Raw genomic sequence first — 15,818 nt, 5'->3', positions numbered from 1 at the left:
TCTAAAATAATAACCCTAACCCTAATAAACACAAGCAGAAGCCATTCTCACCATCTCCATGCTGGAGGTTATAATAGTGGTCACAGAACATTGTAGATCAGTGAGGGGAGATTTGAGTGCTGGCCTGTTAACTCACGCATTCAGGGTAATGTCATGGATAATATTTAATTGGTGTATATTTAAGATGAATTTTCAGATCTGAGAGGTTGCAAATCCACTGCAGACAAATTTTAGTGTTGCCCTGCCTTTTGCAGCTTTACACTTGTAAAACATATTCCGTTGAATGAAATGTACACTGAAAATGTATTTCAAGTTGCTCTATTCTGCATTCCCTCAATCCTCAATTGCATGACACCTTGTGAGCAGTGTTATAATCACATTTCTAGTAGCATAAACCTGTCAGAGGGGGAATCCTCCTGATCTGTGCCTGCTATGGGATTGATGACGCCAGAGTTTGATGGTGGTGGTGGAGTTAGTGATCCATTCTTTCTCCCCAATCTGGATTACAATTACAAGACAAGAAGAGCAAGAACTACCCCCCCATACCATCTGTATTATGATTGTTATGTCAGAGCACAGGTGGCAGTAAATGGATTCTTCAGGTTGTCAACCATGAAAGTCTTGTGCACCCTATTTCGCACAGGATGTGCGATGGATTACTGATGTAGTGAGATCTGCAGGAGAGATTGACCCAGCTGGTCTTTGTTTTAAGCTGCAATTCTTGAAATGAAGTAAAATTATTCTAACCTACTTTGTCATCCGTTCTCCAAGCCTAATGTATCTCTACGGTCAACCTGCTGGCTGTCACTCTCGTTCAACCATTTACACCCAATAAAAATAACATTTAAACAATGTTAGGTTCTGTTACTACAATGAAACCCTGATTTTACGTGCCCCGATTTAACGCGAATTCAGACACAATGCGATGAGTCATGGACTATGGCATCGGTCTCCTGGGCAGGAGCAGGGACCTCGGGCTCACACCGGTGGGGGGGGGGGGGGGGGGGAACACACGTCAGGAAGATCACGGCATTTCCAAACAGGGATGCACATGGGTTTATACTCAGATGCTCCTATACTTCAAACACAAGTCCTGGGTCATTGGGTCGGGTAAGTGCGTCCGTAAGTGCATTCAGCGTCGTACACTTTATTTTTTTCCTGCCGGCACAATTGCCATTCCTGGTTTCCTAAAACTTATTTTGTGTTTTAATTTCAACTGTAACAACAATTTAGCGCGACCCTGCTTTTTCTTTTGCGATGAAATTTTATGGACCCCAACGATCGTGTTATAACGGGGCTACACTGCACAGTACTCAGGACGTTTGATTTCTGTAACATTAAAGAACATTACATTAAAAAACGACTTAGTCACAAAAACCACGTGCAATTACATCATAACTAGTTGGTATTGAATGGAAAATAAGCTGCATTAATTTATGAAAATTTTTTTATTTCATTCATCCACATGTTCCAGACTTTACATTTATACATCACTGTGAAACTTCTTTACATTATCTGATTCACAATAAGCTCTGTAACACAGGAAATGTCTCTGGTGCCCACCTGGAGTTGCAAATAGTTAATGCTATGCACACAAAGGAATCCGACGAGAATTACACTAAAGGGAGAAGCCGTACGTAGAAGTACTAAACACGGATGTCGGAACAAATGAAATGGTGAGACGATACTTAACAAAAGGGTCAAGAGAATGGATCTAATGCTGCCAATCACTTCATTACATCTATTTCATACAATCAGACAAATGGTTTTTATCTGCAATTCAGCGATATATAAAAATATCAGTTTCTTAATCTGAACTTTACAATATATACATTATTTGCACTGTTAAATTATGATCAACTTTAGTTGTTAAATGATACATTATAAATATCAAAATCTTTCCTTGAAATTACAGAATGCAGCCCCTCTATTGCCTGCAGTATTGAATTGGAGGGAGAGGCAGCACATTCAATCCACAAGACCACAGCCGAACTTTCTTTGCCCTTTTTTTATTCTCCCACTTTACAAACTCACTGCAAATACTTCAATGTAAGTGAGCATTTAATACCATAATAAGACGAAGCACATTTAACTCAAGACAACAAAGTTAAAAAACATTTTAATTGTCTGAAGTTTCCCCGAAGCACAAATCCAAAATGAAGCTCGGTGCTGTCCCCAGCTGGTTGAGGATAGGAGTACAGGCACATGACATCTCTGCCATGCTACCTGAGCTGGGTTTCCAGTTTATGCACCATTCATACTTTTAACAAGAATAAATCCGGACTTTCTGTAAATTCCGTATTCATTCACAAGTTGCTTCAATGCCTCCTGCAAATTTGATTCGTCCCTTTCCTGCTCTAGGAAATGATACAGTTTTTTCCTTTGTGTCCTTTTTTCTTTTTGGTTCTCGTGATTTGTGGTCCCATGGTGGAAGTTGACACCACTGTGGGTGCTCCTGCAAGGTCATCAGTGGACAGCTGGTATCTTTGGGCTCTGGGCTGTGGGATGGGTTGACCAAGGAAGTAGCCCTCTTCTTCCGAATCGGAAGATGAGGAGGAGCACGTTGAGCACCAGGATTTGTCATCTTCAGCATATAACCCAAGGAACTTGTCCACTGCTTGGTTCACCACATAGTCTGGATGGTGACTGTATGGGCCATATGGTTCTTGGCTTTGGAGATATGCTTGCCTGTTCCGTGGGACTCTGGCCTTGCACTCTTCGGGAGGGTGGAAGTGAAGCCTCTCTCTTGGACATTTCCTCTCAGCGAGCAGGTGGAGAGCATTGTCGGATCGGGACTTCCTGCTCCGGCGCCAATGATGATGCCTGCTTCCACGTCCTTCCAAGTTGTGTGCCCGGCGCCGGGTCCTCTCGCTCATGGGAGGTGGGCGGATCTCAACCTCCTCTCCATTCCCGGTGTCAATCACGTCATCGGAGAACGTCACTTGCTGCGGCCTTGTCTGTGACTTGGATCTCCTCAGCATCGGGTTGTGGAGTGGTTTGCGTCTCTCCTCCGGTGCGTCGAGCTGGCAAAGCTCCGAGCTCAAACTCTTGAGGGATTCTGTGCTGCAGTGGTGCCTTGAGGAGTTCATTGTCCCCATGTTGCTCACCTTATCACAGCTCTCTATCTCCTGGAAGTCCTGCAGGGCCAGCACAGGTGACCTTTCCTGACTGTCTCCATCTACAGAGGCTCCTGCAAATGAGAGGGAGGCATAATTTTAACAATGGTTAAAATTATTTTAACATTTTAGCTTAGGAACTTCCTGTTAAAGTTGATGACCCTACCCCCCTCCATTGGGAGTATTGCGTTCAGTTGTGGTCAGGAAAGATGTTGTCAAGTTGGAGGGTGCAGAGAAAGTTAAAGCGGTTGTTCCCAGTAGTCGTGGGTGGATGTTGCTGAACTATAGGGAGAGGTTGAGCTGGCTGAAGCTTTAATCCTTAAAGTGCAAGAGTTGAGGTGTTATCTCAGAGGTATACAACATCATGAGAGGAATAGAATGGGTGAACATACAAAATCTTTTGTCCAGAGAAGGGGAATCCGTAACTAGAGGTTTATGGTGAGGTTGGAGAGATTTAAAAGGTGCTTGAGTGGTAACGTTTTTTATACAGAGGCTGGTGGTGTATGGAAGAGGCTGCCAGAAGAGGTGGGTTGAGGCTGGTGGTATATGGAAGAGGTGGTTGAGGCTGGTGGTGTATGGAAGAGGTGGTTGAGGCTGGTGGTGTATGGAAGAGGTGGTTGAGGCTGGTGGTGTATGGAAGAGGTGGTTGAGGCTGGTGGTGTATGGAAGAGGTGGTTGAGGCTGGTGGTGTATGGAAGAGGCTGCCAGAAGAGGTGGTTAAGACAGGTGGTATATGGAAGAGGCTGCCAGAAGAGGTGGTTGAGGCTGGTGGTGTATGGAAGAGGCTGCCAGAAGAAGTGGTTGAGGCTGGTGGTGTATGGAAGAGGCTGCCAGAAGAGGTGGTTGAGGCAGGTGCTTCTGCAATGTTTAAGAAACATTTAGACCAATACATTGATAGGATGGGTTTAGAGGGATTTGGGCCACTAGTAGGCAGTTGGGATGAGTGTGGGTGGGACACCCAGCCATTCACACAGCCAAGCCCCAACAGTGCCTCTCATTGCTCAGGCTGAAATGATCAACACTAGTTTGCTTGGTGAACATGTAGGTGTTTAATGCAAACCAGTATTTCCAAACTGGTGAAGAATGTTTTCAAGCTCATGGAGGTATGAATCGCTACACCTTAGCTCCCAGCTGGAACCTGATATATGTTGGTTCCTGGTCTAGTTAACACCTCATTGACCTTTGTGTTCAAACCTGCAGCAGGGGTGACTTCCTCACAATCCAGTCCCTAGATTTCTAAAATCTTCCAGTTCTACTCCCTTCTCCATCTTCGACATTCTTTCCAAATAATTCACAGTTGTCTAGACTTTAAATCTCTGAGATAACTTCTCTTTCTCCACCTCTGTTACATAAGAATATCAGAAGTAGGTGCAGAGGTCAGCCATCTGGCTTGTCAGGCCTGCTCTGCCATTCAATAAAATCATGGCTGATCTGGCCATGGATTCGGCTCCACTTACCCGCCATTTCCCATAACTTTTAATTTCACAATTATGCAAAAATCTATCGAGCTGTGTCTTAAATTTAGTGAGGCAGGCTTTGCTGCTTCATTGGGCAGAGAATTCCAGAGATTCACTACTCACTGCTCCAAATCTATTCCCCCGAATATTGATAATGCACCCCATTGTTATAGACTCATCTACCAGTAGAAACAACTTTCCTGTCTCTGTCTCATCAATCCCTTTCATAATTTTATACTTTTTTAAAATAATTGTCTATGCTATCCCGTCTCATTCTTCTGAATTCCAGTAGGTAGACTCAATCTCTCCTCAAAGGATAATCCACTCATTCCCAGAATCAACCAAATGAACCTCATCTGCACCACGTCCAAAGCCAACCTGTAAGGAGACCAAAACCACATGCAGTGCAGCCTCACTGGTATCCTATACAGTTGCGGCCAAGCCTTTCAGCTCTTAAATTCAATCCCTCATCTGCTATCTGTTAGAATTCACCATGAACTTCTCTTAACCTGATTTTATTCCATGAAGCTTTGTGCTTGTGCGTTATCCTGGCTAATGTACTGATCAAATATTAATTTCAATTCAGTCAGTGAGGAGATAGAGCCTAAAATGTTTGTTCCCTGTCCCCACTGCAGGGATGACACAAGTACAGGCACTGAACAGAAATGTCCACTTTCTAATTCTTTCTTTCTATTGACACTGATGGTAATTTCAGGCCACTGTAAGAGAATCTGTCCAAAAGTCTGATAGTCCCATCCTCCTTCCACCTGATGCTGTTTGATGTATTTGGTGTACCATACCTGTGATGTTGGACAAGGCCAGTGAATCCACGGAATCACAGACACTTGGTTCAGCTGGTTTCAATTCACCGGTCAGGCATTCGAGAGAGTCCTCGTACCAGGGGCCCGCTCCGTGGTTGTAGCCTGCGGCGCCCTGTTCTGTTTCCAGGTCCTGAATCTTCCTGCTGCTGGCAGGGCCTGGGTGGCTGCCGTAGGCCGAGTCTCCCAGGTTGTCCTGGGACTGTGCCCAGAAGGTATTGGACCCATCCCTTTTGCTCGCCAAGCCCCCAGGCTCCAACTTGCCCTTGAGCTCACTGCGCCACCCCCACCGCCTGCCGCCCACTTCCTCCTCGGCAGGCCGGAACACTCCACGGTCGCCAAACTTCAGAAGCAGCTGGGTCATGTAGTCATCGTGCTCGGCCCACTCCTCTTCCTGGTCCTCCGCTGGGTCTGCATCCGGCCGGCCCTCCCAGGTGCGCTGGAAACCCGGCGGCACTAAGGCTGGCCGGCTCAAGCTGAGACCCTCCATCTGCTGGGAAAGTGGGTGGCTGGATGGGCCAGGGCACAGCAGCAGGGACTGCCTGCATTGGTCGGCTGACTTGCTGCTCTTCCCGAGCCGGACGCTCCTCCGGGGCTCCCGGGAGCGGGCAGACTGGAAGGCGGAGTCGGAGGAATCAGAGGCGTGTGTGTCCTCACCCAGGCTGCAGGCCTTTGAGCAGAAGATCTGTCCTTGCTTGGGTAGGAAGGGGCAACCCAGAAGGGGGGCCCTGCACTGGGCACAGCAGAAACACTTCTCTACGGCATGCCAGTGCTGCCCATCGTAGGTCATCTGTGCATGGTCAACACCTGCAGTGGAAAGATGTTAACATGGTGAGATAAAGATACAAAACCAATGTCCCAGGCCTGAGTCATTCATCATTGCTATATAAAGGACACTGTTTGACCTGCTGAGTTTCTCTCGCATTGAGTCTTTATTTTAACCAGTGTCCGCAGACTTCCGAGTTTTACTCCTCATTCCTCAGGTATTTGCTATTGTCACCCTCCCCCCCCCACCCCCCCATAAAATGTGCTGCTGTCCTCCTAAACCCCTCATAATCATGGGTACCTCTGTTAAGTCATTTCTCATTTTTCATTGCTCAAATAAACTTGAACAACTTGAACCAGCATGCCCCACCCAATTTTCGTGTGCTGCACAGTCTGAGTGGGGATTACAACTTCAGGATGGAAAGCGTTAGAGGCTTACAGGAGCACCTCCATCTTATACCACACTCTAGAGAGAGCTGGCTTTATGTTAAAGAGGGAAATGTCCCTGCTTTATCGTCAGCCGTGCTTATCCCAGCACACTGCCACCAGTGGTTCCCGTTTCCAGGAGCTTCTCCACTCCCTGTCAGGTTCTCCCACACTGCCCCCCTCGCATCCTGTCTGCCTGAGAGACCATGGCAAGTCAGCCGACCAATGCAGGCAGTCCCTGCTGCTGTGCCCTGGCCCATCCAGCCACCCACTTTCCCACCACTCAGCAGCATCGGGAAGGCCTCTGGGGAAGTGGGACCTCGAACACCCCTCTCTGATCTGACCACCCAGTGCACAGCCATATGCACACGGGACAGGCACTGCAGAGGTGGGATCTCAGTGTGGGATTCTGGTCGCCCTTCTCCAATCTATCAGCCCAATGGACAGTCATATGCACACAGGACAGGCGCTGCAGAGGTGGGATCTCAGTCTGGGCTTCTGGTCACCCCTCTCTGATCTATGGTCCAGTGCACAGCCATATGCACATGGGAAAGGCACTGCAGAGGTGGGATCTGGTCTGGGATCTTGGTCACCCCTCTCTGATCTATGGTCCAGTGCACAGCCATATGCACATGGGAAAGGCACTGCAGAGGTGGGATCTGGTCTGGGATCCTGGTCACCCCTCTCTGATCTAAGGGTCCAGTGCCAGTCAGCACATATGTATAATGCCTGCAAAGCTGAGGTGGGTGATGACAGAGAACCAGCACCAACCTGGTGTCAGGCAGAAAATAGCAAAGGTCACTTGTTGGGTATATTCAAGACGGAGGGAGATAGAAAGGGAATCAAGGGTTATGGGGAGAAGGCACGAGAATGGGTCGAAAAGGAGAGTAAATCAACCATGATGGAATGGGGAATGCAGACTGGGTGGGCCAAAGGGCCTTTCTGCTCCTACGTCTCAGTCTTAACAAGCAGTGATGGGGTTTAAAAAAAATGATCAACTCACATTATAGTTTGTCTCAGCAATCTCAATCCAAACAGAATTAATATCAACTTGTCCAATTTCTGTTATCCCAGGCTCTCCCTATCCCTCTGCCTACCTTCCTCCAGCTTTCCCCTTCCCTTCTCCTATCAGAGAGCTTGTCTTCTTAACCGTCTACCCTTTCTCCCCATCACCTCTTGTCTACCCGCCCCCCTCCCCACCTCTACTTATTTGAGCATCTGCCTGATCTTCGACACTCATGAAGAAGGGTGAGGCCCAAAATAATGACTGGCTTTTACGTCCTCCAGACGCTGCGCAACCTGCTGAGTTTTCCAGGGCTTTTGTGCAGTGCAGTGGCACGCAGCATCTGCGGGTTTTCTGGTTTACCTTGGGCTGTGATCAGCTTCTTTAAAAGCACATTCAATGGAAGATTAACAAGGGAAGAGAATTTAATGGCACTTTGTGGGAACAGTAACATGAATTTCCAGATGCACTCGTAGTAGTTACCGATATGCTTTCCGCAGGCTTCACAGTATTCTGCGAAGAGACTCTCGAAGCAGCCACAACAGAAAGGGTGCCCGTCCTTCATAATGTACCTCTGACCTCCCAGGATGGTGTCACACTCGAAACAGCAGAAGTGATTCATGTGCCAGTGACGCCCCTCCGCCTCTGTGCATTCGTCAGCAAAAATAATCTGAAATAACAGCAGAATGCTTTGTTAGGCAATTGCTCGAATCATTTCATTCAGCACCTCCACTTTATCTGCTACCACAGCAAGACCGAACCCACCCCTCCCCCACCCACACTGGCCAACCACTTCAATTCCATACCCCACTGCCACCCCCATGGGTTCATGTAATGCCAAGCAGAGGCCACCCGTATATTGGAGGAACACCACTTTATATTCCGTCTGGCAGCTCTCCAACCAAAGGCATTATCAGGGACATCTCCATTTTCTGTTAACTCACTCTCCCTCCCTGAGTCTCTCTCCCTCTCTCCCTATCCCTCTGTCTCCATTCTTCCAGCACCCCACCCCCTTCCATTCTCCTATCAGGGAGCTACCCTCTCCCTTTTTCACATATAAGCTGCTACCCTCCCACCTGTGTCCACCAATGACCTCTTACCTATCAACCTGTACTCCTCCCAGAAGGAGTATGAAATCAGTTCATTTGCAGATTACATCATAGTATACTTAACAGAACCAGAAATATCAATAAAAGAACTAAAGAAGAAATTGAAGGAACATGGAGAAATATCGGGGTACAAGATCACGCAAATAAAAGTGAAGCGATGCCAATGAGTAATGCGGATTATACAGAATTTAAAAAAGAATCACCATTTAAATTACAAACACAAGCAATCTGATACCTAGGTATTAGGTTAGATAATGATTTAAGCCACCTATACAAATTAAATTATCAGCCATTAATAAAGAAATTGCAGGAAGACTTAGAACATTGGAAAGAATTACCACTAACGTTGATAGGGAAGGTAAATTGCATTAAAATGAATGTCTTCCCAAGGATACAATACTTATTTAAATCATTACCAATTCCCTTAACAGAGAAATTCTTCAATGAACTAAAGAGAATAATAAGGAAATTTTTATGGAAAGGGGGGAAAACCGAGGATGGCGTTAGATAAATTAACAGAGGTACAACCAAGGTGGTTTGCAGTTACCAAACTTTAAAAATTATTATAGAGCAGCACAATTAAGGCATTTATCAGACAAGGGTAAAACCAGATTTGACTAAGATAGAGCTAGATAAAATAGGGGAGAAGGTGCCAGAACATATACTTTATAAGTGGGATGAAAAGCTGATACGATATAAAAGCTCACCTAGTATTGCATCATTTACTCAATATATGGAAGAAGATTCACTTAGAAAGGAAAAAAACAAATTACCAACTACCAAAATTATTATTGATGCAAGATCAACTCATCCCTTTTACAATAGATAACCTTTCCTTCAGAGAATGGGAGAGAAAAGGAATTAAAAGAATAGAAAATTGCTTTTTGGGAAATAATTTATTAACATTTGAACAAATGAAGTACAAATATGGAATAACTCATGGTACAATGTTTGCATACCACCAACTGAAAGCATACTTAAAGGATAAATTGGGAAACAGACTGAGGTTACCAGAAGGAAGCAGCTTTGAATTTGTGATTATAGACACAATGATAATTAAAAGATTTATAATGAACATGTACATCAAGCTGCAAAAGAAGGAAAATGATGAAATAAGCTATAAACCCAAACAAAAGTGGGAAAAGATTTAAACATAAAGATAAAAAATGAAACATGGAAAAAGTTATGCTCTGGAACGATGAAGAATTTAATAAACATAAGGTTATGATACAGTATAATTGGTTACACAGGTTATATATCACGCCCCACAAGTTAAAAAAAATGGGATCCAACATTATCAGGATGTAAGGAAATGGGAACAACAGTACATGCAATTTAGGCATGTGAGAAAGTGAAAAAGTTTTGGGAAGATCTAAATCAGGTATTAAATAAAATCACAAAAAGCAACATACCAAAAACTCCAGAGATTTTTCTTCTAAGTAATAGAAGAAGTAAAGAATTAGGCCTCAAACTGGATGAAGTGCAAAAAAGATTTATTATGATAGCCTTAGCTGTAGCAAAAATATGTATAATGTCAACTTGGAAATCAGAAGAGAGTCTGAGAGTACAGCAATGGTACATGGAAATGAATAAATGTATTCCATTGGAAAAAATAACATATAATTTAAAAAATAAAATCACATTATTTGAACAAATTTGGGAACCGTACATGGAACACAACAGAGAGGGCTTGCCTCGGACCTCCACCCCCTAAAATGATAAGAAGACAAAATGACTTGATCCAGTGTGTAAAAGTAGATGACACAATTTTCTTGTTTATTTTCATTGTGTGATGACATTGTTTAATAGTTTTATTGTATTGTATATGTTGAACATTTAATGGGTTTGGAGGGGGGTGGGAAGGGGAAAAAAAGGGGAGAAAATGCCACTGTGTATATTTAAGAGGGAAATGTTTGTATGTATTTTGATTGCTATGGTTCACAGTGTGAAAAATAATTTTTTTTTTAAAAACACTGTCCCTTCCTCCCTCCTCTTCCCCTCCCACCACCGCCTGCCTGTTTTGTCTTACGTCTAATTAAAAATCCTGGCCCCAAACATTGGTTACCCTTTTCTTCCTTGTCGATGCTGTTTAGTTTTTCCAACATGTTTGTGGGTTGCATTGTCCCCAAATCTCAGAGTGTGTTGCCTCACGAATCACTGCAGTTCACAATGAAACAGAACTGCAAATAAACACTTTTCTTCCAAAGAAAGAGAAATACTGGACAGTTCTCCTTCTGTTGGTTCATTTAATCATGTGGAAGAATGATGGAAGGTTGTGCCAGCTTCTTTTCATAACCATATAACAATTACAGTACGGAAACAGTCCTCAGCCCTCTAGTCTGTACCGATTTAAGTGATCTCCTCTAGTCCCACCTACCTGCTCCCTGTCCATAACCTTCCAATCCCTTCACATCCATGCACCTATCCAACTTTTTCTTAAATCACAAAATTGACCCCGTTGCAACCACCTCTTCCAGAAGGTCATTCCACTCAGCCTCTCATGTTACTTCTAAACTTTTGCTCCATAACCCTTAACTCCTGACCCCTTGTTCCAATCTCACCTACCCTCAAGGGGAAGAGCCTATTTGCATCTACTCTATCTCTCCCCCTCATAATTTTAAACACCTCTATCAAATCACCCCTCAATCTTCTACACTCCAATGAATAAAGACACAGTCTACTCAATCTTTCCTTGTATTCTAGATACTGTAAACATTAGCCAGTGAACAGTGAAACTACAGCATTCTGCTCAATCATATCAGTTTGTTATCAGTGTACTCAGGAAAACATTGACTGCTGGATTGTCATTCAGCAGTGGTTCTCAACCTTTTTCTTTCCACTCACGTCCCATTTTCAGTAATCCCTATGCCTTCAGTGCTCTGTGATTAGTAAGGGATTGCTGAAAGTGGGATGTGAGTGGGAAGGGAAGGTTGAGAACCACTGCTCTAAACCCAATTATTACTGAAATATTTTGCTTGAGAAAAATTGACATTGGCCCATTTCCTTTGGAGTTATGAAACCGCGCACATAACAAGCCAATTAGGGACGATTAAAACAATGGTTTTCAAACTTTTTTCCACCCACATACCACCTTAAGCAATCCCTTACTAATCGCAGAGCACCAATGGCATAGGGATTACTTAAAGCGGGATGTGTGGAAAGAAATAGGTTGAGAACCACTGACTCTAAACCCAATCTATCCATGGATCCATTTAAATTTTTTATAATCATACCTGCCTCAACCACTTCCTCTGGCAGTCCGTTCCACACACTCTCCACTCTGTGTAAAAAAGGTAACCTCTCAGGTTCCTATTAAATCTCTCCCCCCCCCCCCCCCATCCCCACACCTTAAACCCTTGTCCTCTGGTTACCGATTCCCCTACTCTGGGTAAAATACTCAGCGTTCACCTAATCTACTCCTCTCGTGATTTTGTACACCTGTATGAGATCACAGCTGCGCTGGATGGGTCACGTCTCCAGAATGGAGGACCATCGCCTTCCCAAGATCGTGTTATATGGCGAGCTCTCCACTGGCCACCGTGACAGAGGTGCACCAAAGAAAAGGTACAAGGACTGCCTAAAGAAATCTCTTGGTGCCTGCCACATTGACCACCGCCAGTGGGCTGATAACGCCTCAAACCGTGCATCTTGGCGCCTCACAGTTTGGCGGGCAGCAACCTCCTTTGAAGAAGACCGCAGAGCCCACCTCACTGACAAAAGGCAAAGGAGGAAAAACCCAACACCCAACCCCAACCCACCAATTTTCCCCTGCAACCGCTGCAACCGTGTCTGCCTGTCCCGCATCGGACTTGTCAGCCACAAACGAGCCTGCAGCTGACGTGGTCTTTTTACCCCCTCCATAAATCTTCGTCCGCGAAGCCAAGCCAAAGAAAGAACAAAATGAGATCACTGCTTATCCACCTGAATTCCAAGGAATAAAGCCCCAGCCTGCTCAACAGCTCAGGGCCCGAGTCCTGGAAACATCCTTATCAACCTTCTCTGCACCCTCTCCAGCTTGACGACATCTTAAAAACTGTGATCAAAATTAAAGAATTGGGCCTCACCAATGTCTTGTACAATTGCAACATGACTTCCAAACTTCTATAAACAATACTCTCATTGGAACATGGAACATAACATTACAGCACAGTAGAGGCCCTTCAGCCCATGATGTTGTGCCAATCCATAAATACGTACCAGAAAAGTACTGAACCCTCCCTACCTCATAGCCCTCTGTTTTTCTCTCATCCATGTACCTTTCTAAGAGTCTCTTAAATGCCCCCATTGTTCCAGCCTCGACCATCACCCCAGCAATGCCCTCTCCAGTCAACCACAACTTTCTGTGTTAAAAAATTTACCCTTAATGTCTCCCCTAGCTTTCCTCCCTTCACTTTGTACAAATGAATGCCAATGTGCCAAAAGCCTTTTGATGACTCTTTCAACCTGTGACTCTAGGTACCTGTACTCTTAATCCCTCCACTCAACAACACTCCCCAAATCTCTATCACCCTCTGTGTGGGTTCTATCCACATTAATCTTCCCAAAATACAGCGCCTCACATTTCTCTACCTTAAATTCCATCACACATTCTTGTGCCCATCTGCCAAACCGATCAAGATCCTGCTGCAATCTTTGACAACTGTCTTCACTGGCTACAATACCAGACACTTTGGTGTTATCTGTAAACTTGCTCATCGTTCCATGTATGTTTTCAAATTTAAATTGAGGCATACTGTACGCTAACAGGCCATTTCAGCCCATGAGTCCGATACCCCAGGTATGTTTTTGAATGGTGGGAGGAAACCAGAGCCTTTGGGGAAAACCTATGAAGACATGGGGAGAATGTACAAACTCCTTACAGACAGGATGGGATTTCAACCTCGGTCCTGATTGCTGGTCCTGTAACAGCATTGTGCCAACCCTGCCGCTCTATCAAAATCATTGATATTGATGACAAACAGCAACAAGCCCAGCACTGAACTCTGTGGCACACCTCTAGTCACGGGCCTGCAACCTGGAAAACACCCTTTCACCATCACCCCGTCCTTTCTACCATGATCCCAATTTTCTCCCCATTCTGCATCTCCCCTTGAATCCCATGCAATAAAACCTTTTGGAGCGGCTACTGCAAAGAACCTTATCGAATGCCTTGCTGAAATACATATGTACAATATCTACAGCTCTGACCTCATCAACCTTATTGGTTCATAACATTTCCTGACCTCTCTGTTCCTGATTATTCAACAAGACACGGGTGTGTTGGTGGAGCCACAGGTCCAGCAGGCTGAGTATATCCCTGTGGTGTGATGGTACATTCCACCACTGCTGCTACTTCAATGCATGGTCGGGGCCTGATTCTCTGCCCAACCCAGATCCCCTTGTCCCTCTCGGCTGGGAGGCCTGAAGCAGGCTTCCATTCATGTCCAATTCAACACCTGAAACATCCCACAATCCTTGCTCAGAGAGAAGCAACTTTCTGTTCCGTACCTTTCCACATCTGCGTGACTCATTGGCTGAGGGAGCTGGCCAGGCCCCTTGCCATTCACACACACACATGTGTATACACACAGACACACCTATGTACACAAACGTGTGCAAATACATTCATACTTGCTCAGGCACACATGAGTGTGGGCACACAGACACATGTTCGTGCACACATTCAAATACACATCCAAAAAATAGAGCAGCACAATTAAGATACCTATCAGATTTTTATCAAACAAGGGAAAAACCAGATTGGACCAGATTAGAGCTAGATAAAAAAGTGGGATGAAAAGCTGGTGCAACATAGGAATTCACCAGGACTGCACCATCTGCTCAACATTTGGAAGAAGATTCACGTAGAAAGGAATGAAACAAATTATCAACTACCAAAATTAATATTGACGCAAAATCAACTAATCCCTTTCACAATAGATAACCTTCAGAGAATGGGAGAGAAAAGGGATCAAAAGAATAGAAAATTGTTTTTCGGGAAATAAATTATTATCTTTTGAACAAATGAAGGACAAATATTGTATAACTCACGGTACAATGTTTGCATACCACCAACTGAAAACCTACTTGAAGGACAAATTGGGAAGCAGGCTGAAGTTACCAGAAGGAAGCAATTTTGAATATGTGATTACAGACACAATGATAATTAAAAGATTTATAACAAACATGTACATCAAACTGCAAGAGAAAGAGAATGAGGAAGCCAGCTGTAAACCCAAACAAAAATGGGAACAAGATCTAAACATAAAGATAAAGAATGAAACATGGGAAAAGCTATGCTCCGGAACTATGAGAAATACAATAAACACGAGGTTACGCATGATACAATATAATTGGTTACACAGGCTATATACCACGCCCCAAAAGTTAAATAAATTGGACCCAACAGGATCAGATAGATGTTTTTCTTGTAAGAAGGAAATAGGAACAACAGTACATGCAATTTGGGCATGTGAGAAAGTGGAAAAATTTTAGGAAGATCTAAACCAGATATTAAATAAAATCACAAAAAGCAACATACCAAAAAATCCAGAGATCTTTCTTCTAAGTAATATAAGAAGTAAAGAACTTGGACTCAATTTGGATGGAGCACAAAAAAGATTTATTAGGATAGCCTTAGCTGTCGCAAAAAAATGTATTATGTCAACCTGGAAATTAGAAAATAGCCTGAGAATACAGTAATGGTACATAGAAATAAATAAATGTATTCCATTGGAAAAAATAACATACAATTTAAGAAATAATATCACAGTATTTGAACAAATTTGGGAACCGTACATGGAACACAACAGAGAAGTCCTACCGCGGACCTCCACCGCCTAAAATGACAGAAGGAGAAGAAGATGAAATGAACTGACCCAGTATGTAAAAGTAGATGACACAAATTTCTTGTTAATTTTCATTGTGTGATGACATTGTTTAATGGGTTTAATGTATCATATAGGTTCAACGTTGAGTGGGTGGGGATGGGGGGTGAAGGAGGGAGGGAAGGGAGGGGGGATAAAGGGGAGAAAATGACACTGTATATTCAAGAGGGAAATGTTTGTGTGTATTTTGGTTAGTATGGTTCATAGTATGAAAAATAAAAAAAATTCAAAAAATGAAAACATCCAAACATGTGCACA

General features: G+C 44.0%; 1 protein-coding gene across 8 annotated transcripts in view; it reads right to left on the bottom strand.

Moving 5' to 3' along the window:
• Positions 1-1,429: 1,429 nt before the first annotated feature.
• The window catches only part of LOC138745793 (prickle-like protein 1), a 178,419-nt gene continuing 164,030 nt past the window's right edge, over positions 1,430-15,818 (bottom strand). For all 8 annotated transcript variants that reach the window (XM_069903098.1, XM_069903097.1, XM_069903095.1 and 5 more), the window contains 3 exons: positions 8,069-8,255; positions 5,374-6,198; positions 1,430-3,190 (listed from right to left, as the gene is read on the bottom strand). In XM_069903098.1, coding sequence (XP_069759199.1) covers positions 2,358-3,190; positions 5,374-6,198; positions 8,069-8,255 — 1,845 coding nt within the window. In that variant the 3' untranslated portion in view covers positions 1,430-2,357. The remainder of the gene's footprint in view (positions 3,191-5,373; positions 6,199-8,068; positions 8,256-15,818) is intronic.

Source organism: Narcine bancroftii, chromosome 11 (assembly GCF_036971445.1).
Source record: "Narcine bancroftii isolate sNarBan1 chromosome 11, sNarBan1.hap1, whole genome shotgun sequence".
NCBI lineage: Eukaryota > Metazoa > Chordata > Chondrichthyes > Torpediniformes > Narcinidae > Narcine > Narcine bancroftii.
Note: the sequence above shows the minus strand (reverse complement) of the source record. Positions and strands in the feature narration are given on the sequence as shown.